This window comes from Arvicanthis niloticus, chromosome 3, assembly GCF_011762505.2.
Source record: "Arvicanthis niloticus isolate mArvNil1 chromosome 3, mArvNil1.pat.X, whole genome shotgun sequence".
Classification (NCBI taxonomy): domain Eukaryota; kingdom Metazoa; phylum Chordata; class Mammalia; order Rodentia; family Muridae; genus Arvicanthis; species Arvicanthis niloticus.
This window is the reverse complement of record NC_047660.1, coordinates 115,289,046-115,310,973: the sequence shown is the minus strand read 5'-3', so window position 1 is coordinate 115,310,973 and position 21,928 is coordinate 115,289,046. Positions and strand designations below refer to the sequence as shown.

Sequence of the window (21,928 nt, the reverse complement as noted above, 5' to 3'; positions counted from 1 at the left end):
AGAAAACCAGTGAGGGTATCTATAATGTTCTTTGATATGTTAAATAGCACGGGTGGCACAATTACCAATTAGGCTTCTAGCCCTCTTCAGTACAGACAGTAGGCTTTCCACATGGTTATGTTTCTGGAACTTTTTGCATAGGACTGCATGGCATGTATTTCTTGAATGAAGAGAATCTAATTCTCCATTATAAGTAAGATGATCCCAGGTATTTTAAGGAGGTAAAAGAGTTGAGTTTGAAGATCAGTTGTTAAGGATCTAATGAATAATGAAGATGATAGATTGCTGGAAACAGTGCATGACCGTAAAGCAGGCTCTAATTAGATTGAAGCTTTTATTTAGCGGGTGCACATGGTTGGGTGGAAGATGAAAGAACTGGTTAACCATCAGAGGAAAGGAAGATAATTCAGATGGGAAACCCAACCCCCAGGGTTGCATGACTCTAGACATTTTTCCTTTTTGTTTTATTTTTCTTTATAAGGATGGCCAGGACTATCTCAATAATATTGCTTCCAAAAGAGTGTGGTAAGTCCAAATATGCAGAATAAAGTTATATATTATAAAATGCTTAAAAATTTGATAAATATTAGAAGTGATACAAACTAGCATGGTCCCATTGGAAATTTCAACTACATCGTAAAGCATAAGGAAGAAGTTGTTTCCTCTTTTGTCCAGTTTATCTGTGGTTTAAATGCATGGTGTCCTGACATATTTCATCCTGAACACAGTTAATTGACAGTGATTGACTCAGATGAAAAGGTCAAAATATCCAAGGGTGGGTGTGAGGGTATGTACAAGTGACCATTCAAACAGAACAAGTAATTATGAAAAGAATATTTAAAGGCTATAAGTGAACTTTCTATAATATATTGTTTTGAAACAGTTTTGTTCTTGTCCCTTGATTTAGTCCAGATCATATATAGTCAAATAAGCAGAGTAGTTTGAAAGAACAATAGATTTCTAATGAAAAATTATTGGAACTGTAGCATTTCTACACCTTACAGGCAAAAAGGATTAACACTAAATCTTGAATAAAAAAAGATAAAACCAAGAGTTATGAGTATCCCATATCACATTCCCAGCGTTCCATGGGCTTAACTCCCTAATTATTAATTGGATGTCTCATTCTCTCTAACCATCCCTCCTGCAAGCATGGTGTTGCCATCTGAATTCTCTATTTACAAAAAAATAATAAAGTATCTGCATGGACTGCAATGAAGATAGAAACAAAATGGTATTTGGATTCCACCTACAAAATATTTTATATTTTTTTATTCCCAGTGAAACAAACCAACCACAGTTAATTAAGCACAGCCTGTGCAGACGAGTCAATAGGCATATGCCTGGATAGTGAAAGCATATGGAGCAGATCACAGTCCAGCCAGCTGAAGGCTTCTGAAGAATCATCAATGAGGTTTCTAAGCATGAAAATAAAGCCATTTTCACATCTTCAGATTATTAAATGCGGAACAAACCTTTCTCTTCCCCAACTGATTTTTTTCTTATTAAAAAAAGTTCTGGCACGGAAAAAACATTTGTTTCATATTTTATTGAATTTCATTTATATTAAATTAAAAATATATTTCTGACAGATTCATGTAACAAAAAGGCAGAACAGTTTTCAAATTGTTCAGCTGGGATGATCAGTTCAGAATGAGGCAAAGCAGCTTGCGTTCTATACTTGCCTTGTGCACGCACAATTCTTTCCCAAGAGTCAAAAGAGGATCCTTGAGAAATACCTCAAAAAGCCTAATTACATCCATTTAAAATACATTTTCTCCCTCATTCTCAATAACAACAGAAAAGAGGGAAAGAAGGGAAAAGAAGCTAAAGGGTTGGAGGAGAAGAAAGAATCGGGAAATTATACTAAAAATATACCTAACATTAAAAAAGTTAGTATGTGTTAAGTGCATAATCCTTCATAGATAAAATAGAAAACAATGAAAATAACATTTCACCACACACAATTGGCATATCCTATTGTGTAAGCGAGTGCAGAGGTTGGACACATCACAATAGTGCTGAACACAGAATCACAGGTAATGTCAAAATGATAACTTCCAACTGAAAGAGAAACAATCACAAGCCAATTACTTATATACAAATCAACCCTAAAGACAATTATGTTCCAAATAAAGATGTTCATCAAAAAAAAAAATCAAAGCAACACTATCCTTATTTACAAATGCATCTAGCCATGTCTTTAACAAGCTATAAAAATACTATTCACATTTTCAAACATACAGTAGTATTTTTTGTTTGTTTGTTTCAAAAAAGGCAGCTAACTTTGAATGCTGGGATTTAAATGAAACATGGATGGCTTACCAACAAGTCATTTTCTTACAGCCCTGTCCTTTGATGAGTCTTCAGAGGAAATAGGGCTTGTTTTCTGTTTATATGTCAAGAAAATAAGGAAAAGAACACAACTCTGCCTTTTCTGCAAATTGTCTCCTTTTATCACCCAAACTGATCTTAGTCAACTACTGTGAGGCGTGCATGAGATGAATTTTTGAAAAATTTAATGTGACCTAGTCTTGGATTAATCTCATTTACATTTGATCTTGATCTAATGACATTCAGTGAGAAATGATCAAGCAGCTAGAGCATGTGGAGGCACACTCTTGATGTGCAGCAATGAAGGCCTGGGTGTTCGCACACGATGAGATGTACACAAGCCAGCCAGGAAGGTGTGCATTCAAAGTTAGCTGCCCCTTGCACAGCTGCTCAGTTTAATAGTCGACCCATTTAACAGCAGTACCAGTTTATGCTACATATTTCAAAGTACCTTACTTGAAAAGAACGGCTTACATATATCTACAGTTAGAAAATAACTTTCATAGCTGACTACCGGAGTAATTCCATAAGGGTTCTTGGAGTGCTTCGGTAGGCTGTTCCCCCACTCTCCACTCCTAGCCCCTGAGAGATCCAGAACTATACAGGGAGATGACTCTCACATTAAGGAAAATGACCCAACCACTCCATTAACTGAAAAACACTGGAAATGATACTTGAACACCAGGTTTCTGTCAATAGAGAGGGAATGTGGTTTGCTTTTCTTCAAAAGGGCTACAGGCTTGGGGAAAACAGCAACATATCAGGACTAAAAGTAGCAGTAAAGACAATGTTGAAGGACAAATTTGACTATTGCCTACAGATGCAAAAGCTTGTTTTCTTGTACTTGTATATCGTTATAAATATAAACACTTTTAGTGACGTGGGGAAAAACACACTAAAGTATTAAAAGAAAAATTTCCTCCTAAAGTAGAGAAAGAGTAAATAGAGTTCTGTCAGTCAACACGGACTTTCATTACAGTGAAACGGCGCTTATTATAAATTTGTTAGATAGATGGATGTTCCGACAAAAGTCACAGGAAGTTTTCACAGGTGAATTGCCTCTGCTGTCATGATAATAAAATTCTTCATTTGGAAAAAAAAAACAACCAAACACTCTAGCAGCTCTAAAATATTTATATCAGGAATAAAATAAGATGATCAAAGTAAATAAGTTAGTTGTCAGCAATAACTTAGTTTTATATATATACATAAAAACTATATATACACATATATAGTTTTCATGGAAAGATTAATGTAAGATCTAGAAGTGTATGTACTATGTGAGTCTTGAGATTCATTACAGAGCTAACTAATCTTAAAATCTGATGGAGAAGCCCACAGTGATAGAATCAATTGTCATGGAAAAACAATTTTAATACCCTAAATAATTTTTTTGTGCTGTCTTTTGTTTGAGAAGCAATTTACACATCTTCTAGAGTAGTTGAATATTTTAATGGAAAAAAAATCAGGCATTTGAAGGCAAAGGCTAGGTCAGTGTTTCAGAGGAGGATGTGGTTCTTCAGAGATCCACTATGGCTTAAGAAAGCGATAGCCCAGGAAAGCCAATTTGAACTTGTGAAAAAAAAAAAAAAAAAAAGGAAAGGCATTGTGAGAGTTGGGAGTGAGAGAGGAAAGATGCCATTTTCCTCTAAAGTTTAGGGGGAAATAAAATTTCTATTTGTGACAAAGTGATCATTTACTTGCAAAGTTGGCTTTTAAGGAATTTCTTTCCAGGGAAGGCATGTGAATGTTCCCTTGAAATTGGGGCTCATATCATCTTTACAGAGTGTGACACTAGAAGCATTTTCCTGTGCCCAAACAATCTCTTGGCCAAGGAGTGAGGTGAGACACTTTTGTCTCCTGACTAAATCACTGGGACTTGGATAGAGCATCTAAAATTCTTACCATTTTATAGATTTTTTTTATTTAATGAAGGAACAAAGCAGTCTCTGGTGTTGGAAGGTTTTCTATATACAAATACAAGAGCAAGAGAACACCTTCAAAGGCATCTCTTGGACTAGAAAAAAAAAATGTGTCGATCCAGAAATCATAAATGCTGGCCTTATTTTAGAGTCAACAAGAAGATCTCAACTGTCAAAGATTGTCTAAAATCATGTCTGATTCACATTTATATTCATATGTCATTTGGTCTTGAATAGATAGATGGCCAGCAGGAGATGACAGCCTGACTTTTTATGTCTACACGAGTATAAGACTGTCTTTCAGACACAGAGAGGCACAACCAGATTTTCTGCCCATGACATATGCAGTAGAAATTGGTTTGTCTGGCTTTTTAACTTCTCATAGCTCTGCTCTTGGATTTTCTATTTGCCCCATAAAAAATAAACAGTTAAAAACTAGAGTCTAAAAGAATACCAATTGAAAAGTTTAAAGTTCTTCCTTTAGTATCTATTTATGAATAATAATAATAATAATAATAATAATAATAATAATAATAAAAGGGGTAATGGGTTCCATTTTGGTTATATCAGCAAGATAGTAGGAAAAGAAAGGATACTTCATAAATTAAATATTTTGCTTGCTTTCTAAATTACTGGGTTAAACACTCATTTTTTTTTTTTTGCAAAAGACAATAGACCCTTTTTCATTTCCATTATTCATTTTAAAGATCACTTAAATTCTGTGGTTCATTTGACTATTATTCAATGTGATGTCTGCAAACCAGAATCCCCAAATATGGCATCTCTTTATACTTAATAAATTAAAATGTAATGAAGAATTAAGAGAACATGAGAAAAACCAACTGTAGTGCTTTAAAGCAAGGTTTTACAACTGAAGCCTCTCTATACCTACACTCTGCTAACTCCAACCAACAACCATTTTAAATGGGAAACTTATTTTTATTTACTATGAAAAATCCATCCTACATTTTCAAAGCCTGAATTTTATTTTGTTATTTTACACTCTGTGGCTAGTTTTCTAATTTGGTTTGCTTACTACTATTGAGAGCATTTAACATCTGATAACTTAGCTAATTCTATGTCGTACTAGCATTGTCGTGATTGTGTCCAGTTGTACACATGCTTTCGTGGTAACCATTTTTATTACCTTATGAACTACATGTACTAGTTAAATAATCAACAATTACAGATGAACAAAGAGTTCCAGTTTTTAAAGAAATGTTAAGCCTGTTCAAGAGAATCTTGTATTTACAATGTTCTGTGTCAGGCACAGGCATAAACACTTTTGCTTACTCTTTCTAGTGTTGACTCTTCAGGAAGTACACTAATTATCCCATTAACTTCATCTATTCACGGAATCTCATATCCCCATACTAACTTTTCTCCACCATTGACAATATGTGTCATTCTCCAAAGGTATAGAACATGACAGTGTCGCACGTAAAAGTCCCATTTCTTCTTTCAAGTTAGAGCCTGTCAGCCATCCTTCCTGACCTATGAAAAGCAGACTCTTACTTAATAAGTCTTTCATCTTTAGTTTTATGTTTTTAATAGTTTGCAATTTGCACTGTTTTCACACTGTTTCAAGAACGCTTCTAGAGAGAGTGAACTATATTCTAATCTGTGCTGCTAATGTAATTCAGAAAAACGGGAATAGTTTTGTTATTAACCTTGCTTGAGTAGCAGCAGTTTGGTGGTTCTGGACTTCCCCTGACTTAGAGGACATCTTTTCTCATTTGCTCAAGAGTGGCTTCTTTAAGTGGTTATTCCACTGAAAAAAAGTTTCATGCCTGAAAATAGGATTTCCCATGATAAGCTTGATCCTTACAATTTGATGATTTAAAAAACATAGTAAGCTCAATTTTAACATCAATTTTACTCAGTTTTACAAACAGATTCTGCATATTTTGATTGGTGCTGCTCAGTTTTAGAACCTGATATTCCACAACAATCTGTAGACTTTCATGAGTATCTTACAATTTTATTTTAATGGGTTAAGCAAGTTATTCACTTGAGCAAATGAATGCACATCCTCCCTGACTCCTGCTTGTTGTTTGTCCCTTTAATACACTCTTGAATAATCCCTCCCTCCCAGAATTTAGGGCCTAGACGGTCAAATTTAAATAAACATGAAATACCAGAACAACTGAAATCATGTTATATTAAAAAGTCATAAAAAGGAATGATTAAAATTGGCACCTGGGGTCACTCTCAATTACACCCGCATCTGTCTCTAGGGGAAGATGGGTGGAACTGTGAATCCTGTGCTTTTAAGGAGAAAAAGGCAACCCTCATTGACTACATTTACATTGCATTAACAGCTAAGAGATTATTATGTTTCTTTTACTAATGGAATGATTCTGCTTTCTTTATCCCACTAGAAGCCACACAAGTATTTTAAATGAAAAGAAAAAGTCCTTATAGCATTCCAAAGATGCTGACAGTATACATTTATTTACTAACAAAGGCTTACTTTAACTCTTCATAGGAAATAAGTACTTATATAAGGTCCCTTGTCTTTGTAGATACCTCTGAATTGGGTTGGGGAGCTTTGGGCTTTAAGGCTGTAGCCCCTGGATCATTCTGCATCTGGTAGATTTCTCTAGATAGGATCTCACAGATCCCTCTGCTGTCTCCACCTTTCACTTTCAGTTTGCTTCTCTTCTCCTCCCTGAAGAGGAGAACAAACCAACATTTTCCAGGAATTTGACCTGGTTTCATGGTAACACTCCAGATATGTCAGTTTGCCAGTGATGCAATGTTTATGTGGTCCAGCTTGTGTCTGGCTAAGAACACAGGAGTGCTTATATTTTTCATCTTCAGTAGTTTGAAAGATGTTTAAATTACATCCCAATGACTTCTCAGAACTTTTACAAAAAGTTCTATGAAGCCATTCACAAAATAGCTAATACAATCTGATTCCTTGGACTCACGGAGAAATAAAAATGTCACATAGCAAATAAGTCTAGACTGTTAAAGTTTGAAGTCAGGGATGGTTTCATTTATCTGAACACTCTCCGACATACTTTCAGTAGACTTTAAATATCAGTTGAATAAATCTAGATTTGGACGCATGGGTTTACCTTTTCAAAATAGGTAGAAACATAAACTTCCTTGAAAAATTTTCTCCCTTGAGTTCTCTCTGTTTTACCAAGATTTTTAATCTACTTGATTATTTTTGGCCAGTGAATCTAATGGTCTCTCAAAAACTTTAACAGTAGAAAGAAATGTTTAAAAACCTAAATGACTTGGAGAAAAAATTTGTAGAAAAGAGAGATGTATTGTTTCCTTATTTCCTAGAGATTCATTTGTCATTATTCCCATCACTAATCTTAACACTATAGGAGTCTTTTCAAAGTTAAACCTAATAGAAAGATTTACAACCTAGATAGTATGGTAGTATACGAAGAGAGAGTCATTACATAAATTATTAAAAGATTAATATATTGGATAATAAAATAATTGCATGAGAAGAGTTTTCATGTTTATTTACAACTTTTAACTCAAGTGTGGACCTATTCATAGGCTTCAAATGTTGATGGTTTACTTTTAATTATAGCAACTTAGGTGTGAAGAGTTAAGTCACCTACTAGTCAGTACAAACAGAATCTCAGACTAGAAACTCCATGGAATTCAAGCCAGTCCTTCACTTGCATTCCTTCACACAGAGAGTACAAACTTAACATACTTCCTTACACAGCAAATGTCACATTGCATGAAGTTAATGTGCTGGCCCTCTCACCACAATCCCTGGGTACTGTTCCAAAGTCCTAATTGGCTTGGTTTGGTATTTCCACAGTCTGTCTTTATCTTAGATCCTTTTATTTTAAAAAAAGAAGTACTTAAATTAGTTAATTTGCTGGTTGCTTCCATATTGCTTCATTCAAAAAATCCAAAGTGGAGTTCAAGAAAAGAACAAATAAAATTATAGCTTAAGTGCAAACTACATTTCTGAGTACCTTCCATGTAGACGTACCCAATCCAGTGTTTATTCCGCTTCATGGATCCCCCATGGGACCACCCCTGAAAGTATCAGTAGTTTTATGAACCACACAGAACTGTTTCTTAGCATCCCTTCTATTCTTAAGATTCCTGCTGCTGGTCATTGACGATCATTTTGGGGGAGAATAAAATGGTAAAGAATGAAAAGAAAGGGAACACAAAGTTCAGCAGTGTGAGACATGAGATCTAGATCAGATACTATTTTTAGTAGTATCTTAACTTTCTCTTCTAGTTTTAATGACTGGATGATTTAAAATACCAATCTCTACATCATTTAATTTTTTTTGAACTCTGTCAAGAGGCTTTTATGTAAATATCTTTACAATTAGAGACTGCAGCCAAAATAGGGGAGCGACTGATATAAAGGAATAGGACAAAGCAAACCAAAATTAAAAAAAAAAAAAAAAAAAAAAAAAGAACACAGAGATGCGTTCCAAGCATAATTACTGGTTATAACTATAATGGAGATTTAAAAATTACAAAAGTTGGTTGGCCGTTCTTACTTGCCAAGAAAGAAACTATTGGAGAAAGAAATTGGCTTCTCAATCTGAGTTACTATCAAATGGCATCCAAATGCTTATCCTTTTGTTCTAATGGAAGCCTTAGTATGATTTCAGGGATGCTGAATATGCACAAGACTATGGCTACAGATGGGAACAGAGTCTGGGCTTTCGATCACCAGCACTGATAGATTAAAGGGAGGTGGGGACAGGGGGAAAAGGAGGGAGAGAGTGTGTGCAAAGTGAAGAAAGATGGGGCTCTTTGACAGCAGGCAGTATTGCCTTATACTTCCTAGACCTCCTCTAGCTCTGACAGACACTCTGTTAACCAACCCATATGAAGAAACGAAGAAACAGTGTGTGTCCCCCTGTCTTTCTCTTTCAGTCTTTCCTTCCAATATTCAAGTTAGGTAAGCACAGAACTACCATTGCTCCTCTACAACTTCCACTTGGAAGTGTCATAACTACTGGCCTTGGGAGAAGGAAGACTACCAGAGAAAGAGGAGGGGGAAGGGAAATGGAGTGGGTGTGTGTTTCTCCACCTAACACTCTATCTGAGCTCACACCACAGTATTCCGGTGTCTGTAGGGCGGTGGGGGCAGCATAGTGCCTGGCTTCAGTGAGAACTCCGAGAGGTACTCAGGGTTCTCTGCCACAATAGGGCGGATCCGTCCATTCTGTTTATAAAAATATTTTGTGCTGTATTCCTGCAGGTAGTCTGGGTGCTGAAGGGTGCTCCGGGGTGGCAGGCTGTGGTTCCAGTAGTCGGGGTTGTCAAATGCTTTCTTGGCTTTTTCTGGCACAGACAGTACGCTGTTTTTCATGTACTCTGCATTACCCAAGGCATTGGCGAAGGTGTTGAGGTAAAGAGGCTCATTCACGTATTCATCCTCCGCCTTGGGTGGACCGCTGGAAGCGCTGTGATACTCCGGGTTATCTAAAGCTTGAAGGTCTCCATTCTTCCTCCGGGACACAAAAGGGTTCTCTTCCACAGGATTCAGATATTCTGAAATAATACAAAGATACTACGGTCGGAAGTCTAATTTTGGAAATTATTCATTAGACTAAAGTTAAAAGCAATGGTTAGTTTCTTTAGAACAAGAGAGCCACGAATATGTTTTCATAAATTCTCAAACAAAACAAAACAAACAAAGCAAAGCAAAACAAAACCTGAAGATTGTATAGTCACGTGGGGAAAAAAGAGTAAGCTCAAATGAAACAAAATAGTGACAGAAAAATTAACAAATTAAGGCAGGACAAGGCCAAAGAACAGAGTTCTTATCTTTTAAAATGTTCTTCTCTTCTAAATGCACCCAAATGCTTTCTTTTATTGGGGCTGTCAGGATTGAATACCTGTTGTGCCACTGGAGAAAGTGGTTAAGTGCTTGCAGATTTTACAAAGGGCCCAAGTTTGCCAGGATCCATACTAGACCACTGACAACCTGTAACTCTAGCTCCAGGGAATCTGATGCCCTCTTCCTGCCTCCATGAGTACCAGCACACGTGACATGAACACAGATATGAACACACAGAGAGACACATACCAACGCATAGACATAAGCACACATACATATAAAAACAAACCAAAAAGTTTCCAAAATACCCTCTATACAAAAATTTCCATTTATGTCTATATCTATCTATCTATCACCTATTCAATCTATCATCTATCTCTGTCTAATCTACCATCTACTCTGGACTATATTCACCAAAACCCTCATTATATGATGTTAGGTCATTTAGGGATCAGTAGCTTGCGTTTTATAAACAGTGAACAAAGTCATATAAAATGATTTCTTAGGATTTCACCATCTTTTTTTTTAAAAGATTTATTTATTTATTATATACATAGTGATATATATATATATATATATATATATATATATATATATATATATATAATCTGCATGTCAGAAAAGGGCACCAGATGTCATTACAGATGGTTCTGAGCCACTGGGTGGTTGCTGGGAATTGAACTCTGGACCTTTGGAAGAGCAGTCAGTGCTTTCAACCTCTAAGCCATCTCTCCAGCCCCAACATAGTCTTAATATATGGCTTCTAATGATACTAACAGACATCATCATGATCTTTACTTTTAGTAAAAACTATTCCTCTTCTCCGTTTGTGGTACTGATAGCTTAGAAGGAAAGAGAATTTTTTCATTTGATGTTAAAAGTGAAGTGTTATTTAACCTGGGTGTTTAACCTTTCTATGTTTATTAATTCACAAACTAACAAGCTATCTTCAGTATTGTGGTTTGTGTAATACATACAGAAACAACTTTTACTTTTAAAGCATCAAACACAAAAATCACAGTTTTCTGTGACAAACTTAGTTTTTCTTTTTTTTTTAATACTGGTGTCTAAGATCTAAGTTCTTCTGTGTGCTAAGAAAGCAGTCTACAACGTTTCACACCCCTAACCCTAAGCTAAGTGAGTGAAATTGCATGTTTTAAATAAATCAACTCTTTTATCATTGCCATCAAAAGCTTTGGTCCTTTGCCAGTAACACCTGTCTTTCCAACCTCAATGGTAACTTCAACATAGCAATGGTTCTGAGGCCCTACAATATTATAGCTCACTCAACCATTGCAATAAAGATGGGCTAGGTTGCCATTTCTTAGGCTTCTTTGTCTTATACATCACTTGAGGATTTTGTTAAAAATCCAATTTCTTGTTCAGGTGAAGCCTGGAATTAGCACTATTTAAAGACGTATTTAGGCACATAGATGCCACTGATTCAGGAAACTATTCTGTAGTCGTAGTAACCTGAGCCTTTTCTATTATAGATCTCAAACGTCAGCGTTCCTGCTGGCTGAAGTTCGGTTTCTACACCCTGCTTGTTTGATGGTGGTGATCATTGAATGCAGTCACTTCGGAACATTCAGCTCGTACCTTGTTTGGGCTTGTCATGCATAGGAGTCATGTAGCCTTCTTCATCCAGTTCTCCTCGAGGGTTCCGTTCTGGGGCAAACACTGTGGGATCAGCACTATATCTCTGAGTGCTACTGTCCTCTTGGACATGGGGTACCACTGGCTTTCGTAGGGTACCATTACAGCAGGAGTCATCGAACATTTCAGCCGTTGCACCCTGAGCGACTGGAGCCTCTGGTATGGTGCTGGTTGTGGCTCTGTAGGGCATAGGCATTCCTTGTTGTGGAGCAAAGCCCCCATCCTGGTACACAAACTGATTCTGTTAAAATAGTAGAAACACATTGGGAGAATCAGCTGGTAGGAAAAACTGTAGAAGAAACGTCAATGTTATTAGCTAAAAAAGCTATGAAACACATTGTCTTGCAAATTTAGTAATTAATTATTTTTGATTTCCTAGGGCCTAATGAGGTTGAAGTAAATACTAGAAACATTTGAAATTCTGTTATTTTTTTTTTCTGGGCATGTATGTGTGAGTGTAGTTTATACATGCATATGAAGGTCAGAGGTCAATGCTGGATTTTTTTCCTTTACAGCAGTGGTTCTCAACCTTAATACAGCAGTGGTTCTCATGGTATGTGACACCTAACCATAAAATTATTTCTTTGCTACTTCTTAGCTGTAATTTTGCTACCTAATATGTGCCCTCAAAAGAATTGGGACCCACAGGTTGCAAACCACTGCTTTGAAGCCTTCTACCCCAATTCTTGAGACAGTTTCTCACTGTACCTGGAGCTCATCTATTTGCCTAGACTGGTTGGCCGGCAAACCATAGGGATATCCTGTCTGCAACCTCCCAGTGCTGAAATTGCAATTTCTAGCTCTTTGTGTCCTGACTTCTTTTTCTTAATAGGTCAAAATCATGGAGAAATAGTTTGGCATTTTAATTTTTAGAATCACCAAGTAACTAGAGTATAATCTAATAACAAAGACGATGTGTTATTTTTAAAAGTTACCTAATTTTGTTATAAAAACTCGAAGTAAAATATTACAACAAATGGTCTTAATTGCAGAAGTACAGTGAAATGCTATGAACAATGATACACCAATGTTACCCTCTTATCTGTGGTTACTATGACTTTGCATGTCCAGTCCCTACCAAAAAGACAGTCCTTGAAACTCAGACTTTGCAGCACATGACCTGTAGTCATGAGACTGAAGATAACATCTTCACCCAGAAGCATCATCCATGAGCTGGGTGAATTTTTCCAATAATTATTGAAAGCACTTGTTGATATCTGGTATCTTAGCTGCAGTTATCACCAGAGATACAGACATCTACACAGGCAGCTACAGCCAGTTCTTGACTCACTGTTGGCAAAGGCAAAAATGAGGAAATTATGGGAAGACGAAAGAAGAAACGTGGTTAAGAGAGAAGACCAAAACTCCTAAAAGATGAAGGCCAATTGTGAAATACTTACTCCCGACATGGGGGTGTAGGCAGGAGGAGGGCTGTGTCCAATTTCACTCTAATAGGAAAGAAAAATGGAATGATGGATATAATAAGAGGCAACATGGATGAAAAATTAAAATAAAGAAAAGAGAAAGAAAAGGTACGATTTGTATGAGCAAAAGGGGAAAGTGCACAACAGTGATTTTTTTTCCCTAAATAGTCAAACTGTGTTTATTCTTACTATAGGTAAGCAAATTTAAAAACCAATTCTATCTCCAAAGAAAGTCACACTGAAAAAGTAAAATTTTTAATGATTTAAAAAAATAAGACTGACATGAAAATCATTTTTTTTTCTTTCAGAGTAATCCAGTCATCTGGACTGGGGGCAGCAGGGGGAGCCAGGAATGATGAAACTATGTCTTAAAATAAAGGATAGTTTTTTCACATATCAAAAGACCAAAACAGCTCCCTGCTATTTACATCATCACAAGATGCCAATCTGTGAGCTTACAAGAAACGAAAAAGAGGAGGGCGGAGATAAGGAGGAGATAGAAGGTAGATTCCAATTTGTCTGAAAAAAATTTTTAATCAAGCTACATTTATTTTCACCATTTAAATAAAGGTCACTCAGTCTCTCCTTAGAAACAAACCACACAGTATTTCATCTTCTATCTTACTTTTTATAAAGTAAGGAACAGAAGAAAATTTAAAAAAAAATAATTCTTGACTACTGGAAATATACCTTTTATTCCCTTTATGTAGGCAGACTTATAACCAGTGTTGGCTTAAAAAAATCTATATTTTTATTGCTTAATACTCTGTCCTTCAGGCTATATAAAAGTGGAGGCAAAATACGACAAACTTTTAAGCACCATGTTGCTTAGAAAGAGAAAGAGGAGATGTCTGCTCCTTAATATGGAAATATACTCATATATATTCACTCGTTATTAAACACGCTAACTGAGAACTGCCTTCTCTGGGAGAATTCTCTTCCTTTGTGGTACTGAGCATAATGAATAAAGCTGCCTTTATGATCCAGCTTTCTACATCTGATCCTAACCCAACAGAGATAACTAAAAATGCCTTCCAGCCACTGTGCCATCCATGTAAAATATCTAAGCTAAATATTCTCTAACATCAATGTTCCCACAACTTAGAGATTCATAAAGCAATCTTAGGAGATTGTTTTTATGAATAATAATTATTTAATGTAGATCAATAGCAACTGAATAATACAATTTCACTTAACCAATGCTTCTTGCCAGACTGATCAAAGAACAAGTCTTACAATGAATTTACAATGCATTTCACCCTATAGTTAAGACAGCATGGAGAATAAAGGGCCATTTCCTTCTCCAGCCACACACAGGAGCGAGTGAGGCCGTGAGTGTGTCCGCCTTATTTCACTTAGGATAAAATCACTAGGTCCATCTATGTTTTTGCAAATGACAAGCTCTCACCTATTTTTCTACTCAAGTAGCATCTGATTATGTATATACACCATACATTCTTGCTCCATTTAGCAATGTATGGTCATTTATGTTATTTTTTATAGATATATTTAACATTTGATGGACAGGAGTTGTTACTATACTATATATGTATAATTTTGTCCTGTTAGAAATTTTAAGCTTCAGGTCTGATCATACATATTCAGTTATAAAATATCTCAGACCCCCAGCTACTACTTTATTCTTCACTACTTTATTCTTCAGAATGACAAATTCTGCTCTGCACTATTATATAAATGTAGACTATACATAACATGTAAGTATATGTCAGTTAATAAGAATCTTGAAGTCAAGTAATCTCATGTCAAAGGTGTCCATTAAAGATGCATTTTTGATGCTTCTCTGTTCTCAAACCATCATAAGTATGGGCAGATCTTGCTGTCCTTTATAAAGACAGAAAATCAATTCTATTTGTTCATAATATTTGAGAAAGAAATATTGTATACAGTTCAGTGATTTGTAAAATTGAGGGGTGGCACAAAATAAAATATGAGAACTGTCCAACTTAGTGTTATAACATTTCAAATTCCAGACTTATCATCAATTATTGATTAACTAGTATTTAACAAATATTTATTAAATATTCATGATAAAAATCACTGGTTACTGTTACAGATGTTGGAAATTCTATGGCATACTAGAAGAGATATGGACACTGACAGATCTTTTGGGATTTATACAGATATGTCAGATATTGCCGGAGATTATGGGAATAGACACAAACAAACACTAAAGAATCATCCTGCTGGAGTGAATTCACATGAGAAGAAGGAAGAGTGTTCCAAAATACTGGTAATTACCTGTGTTCCTTCGACTTCTTACTTGGCAAAAAATGCCTGTTCTCGGTAATGTTCAATTTGAATCACAGCTAAAGCTAGAGTTGATTGTGCATTTTGTAAATGTTTTTTTTTAACTTGAAAGGTGAATGATCAAAGGAGTAAGTCACAAACTATTCTTAGTCAGGAAACAGTCCATTATCTTCACTTTCTGGAATAGAACACCTTTAGTTGTAAAGGTGGTGTATTGCAAATAACTGGACATTTGTAGTTAGCCTGCTCTGAGAGAAGAAGTGAGGCTCTGTCTCATCGAGTGTATCTCCTGTCCCTGCTTTGACAAGTCTCCCCATCAGCAACCTGCCAGCTCCCTCTCTGGGACACACTCCCAAACAGCATCGCAGTAATAGTGTCTTCATGCATCTTTTTTTTTTCTTTCTTCCTGTTTTCAGCATTTAAAATGGAAACAAATTCTACACAAAACCCTTAACGTTCATTGTTTTTAGGGTTACTGGCTGTTTTTTATGTTTCTGTTTCCATTTTTCTTTCAGTTTGCTTTTTTATCTGGTTTCCATGATAAAAAAGCACCTCATTTATTTCCCCAATGGAAGGGCAATGCAGCTCCAAGGGAACATCTGTGAGGCCAATTAGCCGGGCTGGAAATGTGATATAATTGTTGTTTAAATATATTTAAATTACATGTTAATCACTATGTCATAATTTATGGGCTTTGAAAATAACTTTTTGTACTTCAGAGCCAAGCCAGCTTTTACTTGCTTCTGCTGTTTTTAGTTTGCAACAAGCGTGTCTCGTTCCCCCTCTTTCTTAAATTCCCTGCACTCGAGGCACTGAACTTTTAATATTGGAAAGAATGACAGCTGCAAGTAAATTGGATGAGTGAAAATTAAGATCCCCACCACAGCCAGAATGAGCTGGAGTGACCTTAGAGTCCTGAGCAGAACAAAGCCTGGCTCTCAGTTAAAAGGCTTTGTTTTCACATTGAGCCACTTTCTGCTGTCCATCAACGTCTGTCTTTGTGGATCTTTGGGAGGCAGCACCAGGTGCACTCATTCAATTAGCTGGTGAGAGGATTTACTGTCAGCAGGACAGAGCTAGAAAGAGATGGGTTAGAGCTGGTGGGTGATGTAGAGTGTGTTCATGGTGGGGCGATCAGTAAGGATGATGGATAGAGGAAGTTTAATGTAGTGGCCCTATCCCTGGGACACTGTATGATTGACTTGAACCCAAATACCATAGGTTATAGAGAAGGCAAGTCTTAGCAAGCGCAGAAAATGCAGTGTTTGATGCACTTCGCAGTTTCTCAAAATTAGCCTTACAGTTACACAAAACGCATTTGAACCTTTATCTGATCACATGCATAGTATTGAAGCTTGTATTATTTAATATTAATACCAAGAAATTTTAAATAGATAACCAGTTAATCTGCAATTTGTGGTTTAAAAGATTATCAGACCAATGTATGGTCTTAGAAAACAAAAATAATATGTTTAAATGCCTAGCATTCATTTCAATTTAAACATGTGCTTAATGAGTCTTTATCTTCAAATAATTATATTTTTTGACAGCAAGTCTAACAAATGATAGCAACTTCAAGAGCTAAGAGTATAGATCCTATCATCTGAAAGAGAATGTGTCTGTGAGACATCTCTAATCCATCAGCACTAAGTTATTGCCTAGACACTTCCATATAGTAACTATTATGGATTTTCAACCTTTTATCCTCCAGGGTATGTAAACTTAACAGTCCGGTGTGCACTGTCACTTTGGCACAGGTCAGATATCAACTCCGAGAAAGCGATTTTGCATTGGATGCAATTATTGATATATAGCTGTAGTGCTCTGTCTTCCTTACAAGTTCATGTACTTGGGAAAAACCTTCTAAAGTGTACCCATATGGGAGAGGCCTATTGATATTTCAACTGCTGACTTTAATTAGTCTATTCATATGTATACATATATTCTAATATCATCTACTACCTACCTATACATTTATTTACCTATTTGTTATTTATTATCATCAATTTATTTATTCTCTGTATATCACCTGTCTATGATCAACAGATCAACCTACTTACCACCTATCATCATTTTATTACTATAATGTCTCCAAATATTACTCCATTAGGAGATAGTAAACTTTAAAATCTTCACTAGATGTATCAGTCCAGTGAAACTGAAAATTTCACACCATCCCCTTTTTTGTTTTGAGTCATTGCTCCAAGAATTATTACATACTGAAATTTAAGAATAGCATTAACACAGTAAAAAATGAAAAAGCATAAGGAAAAAAAATTACATTGGAGTCAACATTTCTTAGCTTTGTACAAAGTAAAGAATAAGGTATTTTCTATCTCTCTTAAGAGTAGTAATCGTTTGGAGTTTATCTCTTTGCCCTAGTATCAGTTCAAATTCTATCTATTTGGTATTGTGTTTTATATCTTGATTGTGTCAACTAAGAGTTTGTGTACAGGCTTAATTTTTAGTGTGGTACATAATTCCTAGGTACTGGGAAATTTAAGAGGTTAAAATCTGTGAGGAGTTTATCTTTGTTCTTGGTTCTTCTGAAATCCATCAATTAGTTCTTACAAGAAAGTTATTATTAAAAAAGCAGGGTGGATTCTCTTTTTGCTATTTCTTCTGGCCTGATCACGTAATCTCTCCCTGTTGCACATACTTCACCACTGTGGTGATATCTGACATGATATAACGCAGCAATTGTTGCTTAAACAGGTTCATAATATGACCTGTGTTTTAAAGTTGTCAACTAAGTTGCTTTATATAAGCTACGTAGCCTCAGATGTTTTGTAATAGTGGTGAGCATGTCTAGGTTTTGCTAATCCTTTTCCTAGCTTTCTCCCTTTCTCCTTACTCCCTCTCTACCTCTGTCCTTCCCTCCCTAGTTTTCTTCCTTCTCCTTTCTTCTGTTTTTATTTCTAGTCAAAGGTTGTAGTGATGAAATATTCTCTTAATAGCTACTAGCTTACGCTAATAGAAAAAATTCTAGCAGGTTTAAGATAAACTGATGATACTGCCAGTTCACACAGTAGCAGAGGCCCAATGAACCCACTCAACCATACTTGTTTTCTTTTACAACATTCCTCATGTTAGCTTAGTTCTTTTGCTTTATTTTCACATGTGAATATGCTTATTGGCAAATATGATTCATTAAACCACATAAGAGCGCCACTTAATATGATAATATTTATTTATGGTTTTTAAATTTATCTTATTTGCTTGCAAAAATAACAGACTGTGAAAGGTTTGACCTTCTTTTTAGCTACATTACAAATTATAATATATATATCCATATATCCTAAGCTACCATTGCAGTATTTACATCAATACAGTATATGCTGAAGAATATAAAAATACATTAAAGACGTGGATTATCTTATGAGTAGAATAGGATAAGTAATAGGATGTGTAATAGAGTTACTGGAATTGCAAATTTTATAAAGCTTATTTTGGCATGTAGATTTCATTCCGTGTTTTAACTGATCAGTGTTGGCAGCTCACACGCATTTTCACTCAGCCCAGACAATGACATCCTTGCTGTGCTCACATCATTTCAGTGTTGACCAGATTAGAAATACCTCCAGTTATGCTGGATTCTGCAAAGTATTTGCCAGATAAAAAGTGAATTTGCGACAATGGTTCATTCACCTGCCTCATGCTCTTTAAGCTACCAGGTGGCACAGCTGTGGCTGTGTGGAAAAAGGTTTCTCTCAGTCCACCTGGAATTAGGACAGCTGCTTCCTGTGAGCTGATCTGAATAATGTGCAGTGGATACTCCAGGAGAGCTCCTGACAGAGCAAACAGCACACGGCTGTCCCACTAGCCCAGAGCAAACACCACTTACATTTCACAGAAACAGGCTGGTATTTACAACGGATCTGAGCAAAATGAATATCAGATTGAAGGCAGTACCCCAAGAGAAAAATACTGTCCCAGTTCTCTCTCTCTCTCTCTCTCTCTCTCTCTCTCTCTCTCTCTCTCTCTCTCTCTCTCTCTCCATCAAATCTGACCATGCTACATATAAAAACTAAGATGGAAAAATATTCAAAGCATTCCTGCAACTATTCATGGACCACTCTGGAATTTCCTGGAATTCAGGGGGAGTAAATAGACTAATACTTCTTACTTCCAAAATCAACTAGATTAGTCAGGATCAGAGATATAATAATTTCCTTTCAAGTTCTAAAACAGTTAACATTTTTCTTTCAATAATAAAAAGAAATAAACCAAAAATAAAATAGACTTAAAATATACTAGACAGCATAATTTAAGTCTGACATGAATGCCAGCAGTGACATACTCACACATGCTGTTTTCTGCCAGGGTTATAGAGATAGCAAGTTCTTTCCTTGAATATCAGATGGCTACTAACCAACAAAAAATCCTCAACAAGCCTGAGTAGAAAAACAACTTTTATAACGCGATTTAGGGAACAATCTATCTGATCATGTTTGAGTCAGAAGTGGCCCAGCTGGGATTCCAAAGATGATGAGGTCCTGTATCTGTTTCCTCACCATGGTTAATTACTCAAATTTAGGCTTATAAAATCATTATTATACTCTGGAAGGCTTCTAAGCTCATTTCTCTTTTGCCTCTGTATGCGATACGACTGTGTTGTCCACCCATTCCAGATACACTGTTATGGGCCTCTTGGAGTTATGAATATCTTATTTGTCCTGTTCAGGGACTCAACTTCTCTGAGAATCTATTTGCTCTTTCAATTAATTCTTAAGAGTTTCTTAAATTAGTGTTCATAGTTTATGGTGGACCTACTCTCAGGTAACACTGAAATATTGGTTGCTAATTCCCACATAATTAAACTGCTACTGATCTGCATCTCCATCGAATTATCCTATGGTATTTCCACAATTGTAATCCCTGGCAGAAGTGACCATACCTTTTCCTCACAAATCAAATCTATTTGTCTCTTCATTGAGTGATTGATAATAATAATAACTCATCCACTTGTGCAAATCAGATATTTCAATAATTTCCGACCTTACTCCTCAGATTTGAGCACCCAAGTTCTACTTCTTAAAATGTCTTCTAACCACAAAATCCAGACATTTTCTTCATCTTTCCATTGTGACTAACGAGCCATATAATTTATCATCATAATCATTGCTTGGGGGTAAAGGAATGTATGCTTACTTGTAGCAGAACTAGGTAAGCCAGAATTTACTAGAGAAGCCTGGCATTTGTGATAATCTTAATTATCTTTTGTTGAGTTGAGTGGTGTAATAACATTCTTGATGATCTTGCTTTACCCATTCTTTTCACATCAGTTACTTTCTATCTTTGCAAAAGGGAAACCACTGCTCTTACTGTCTGGTGAAATGAAGTTCTATTGTATCAGCCTTGAAGGCTATTGGTAACTGCAATCCTTGCCAGTCTTCCAACTTTTCCCTTTCACACACAAGGCTGCTCACACAAGCCTCCATCTAAATAAAGTAGCTTATCAGCAGGTCACTACAGATCACTTCTCTTACCTAAAGTATCTCTCCAGGCTTGGTTCCCTTTATATTTCTTGCAGCTTCTTTGCCCAGATTTCATATTAACCACATAAGAAACTATCTTTATCCTGATTACATTTACTTTTTTTGATTCATCAACTATTTACCAAGAAATCATTTTTTTTTTTTTGTCTCAAGGGAACAACTTATCAACTGCATTCCAGGTTTTTATTAGTATGGTTTTTATTTTTTGTTTGTTTCTTTGTTTTGCAATGTGATGATTGGCTTCAACTGTTGAGTTGAAATAAAGAAAAGGAAAAGAGAGAGGGAGAGAGAGAGAGAGAGAGAGAGAGAGAGAGAGAGAGAGAGAGAGAGAGAGAGAGAGAGAGACAATACAAGAGAGAGAAAATATGAGAGAGAGAATACAAGAGAGAGAAAGAGAGAGAGAGAGAGAGAGAGAGAGAGAGAGAGAGAGAGAGAGACCCAGGAAGCAACTCAATGAGGGACTGTCTAGATGAGTTTGGTCTTAGGGTGAAGACCTGCTCATTGTGATTGTAGATGGTACCATTCTGCTGGTAGAAAAAAAAAATGAACTAAGTACCAGCATGCATGTAGTAACTCATTACTCTGAGATCTTGACTAGTGATTTGACTAGTGTTTTCAATTTCCTACCAGGTTGATTGGCCCACAATAATTAACTATAAATTGGAACTGTAAGTTAAGCAGATCTTTTCTTCCTTAAGTAGCTTTTGTCAGGTTATTTTATCACAGCAACTGGAAAGGAAATGAACATATGTTCTAAGTTCATTTAGAAGAGGACTTGCTCTAATGTTTCATTTATAACATGGTACTCAGCCTGTGCCAGGATACTGGCCAGATGAAGATATACTAGACATCAGTTAAAAATATAGGAAAAGGTGGTTAGAAAGGAAGATACATAAGCTCAAATGAATGTATGATTCTGGCGAATCAGAATCTCAAGTACACTGTCGTGGTTGAATGAAAATTGAGCTCTTAGGCTCATATATTTGAATGCTTGGTTCCTAACTGGTAGACCTGTTTGGGAAGGATTAG

General features: G+C 36.0%; 1 protein-coding gene across 1 annotated transcript in view; it reads right to left on the bottom strand.

Annotated features, from left to right (window-relative positions):
• Window positions 1-1,274: 1,274 nt before the first annotated feature.
• Window positions 1,275-21,928, bottom strand: part of Erbb4 (erb-b2 receptor tyrosine kinase 4) — a 988,011-nt gene continuing 967,357 nt past the window's right edge. Inside the window, exons 23-25 of the mRNA XM_076932054.1 lie at window positions 13,110-13,157; window positions 11,653-11,950; window positions 1,275-9,764 (exon numbers count right to left, since the gene is read on the bottom strand). Coding sequence (XP_076788169.1) covers window positions 9,319-9,764; window positions 11,653-11,950; window positions 13,110-13,157 — 792 coding nt within the window. The 3' untranslated portion in view covers window positions 1,275-9,318. The remainder of the gene's footprint in view (window positions 9,765-11,652; window positions 11,951-13,109; window positions 13,158-21,928) is intronic.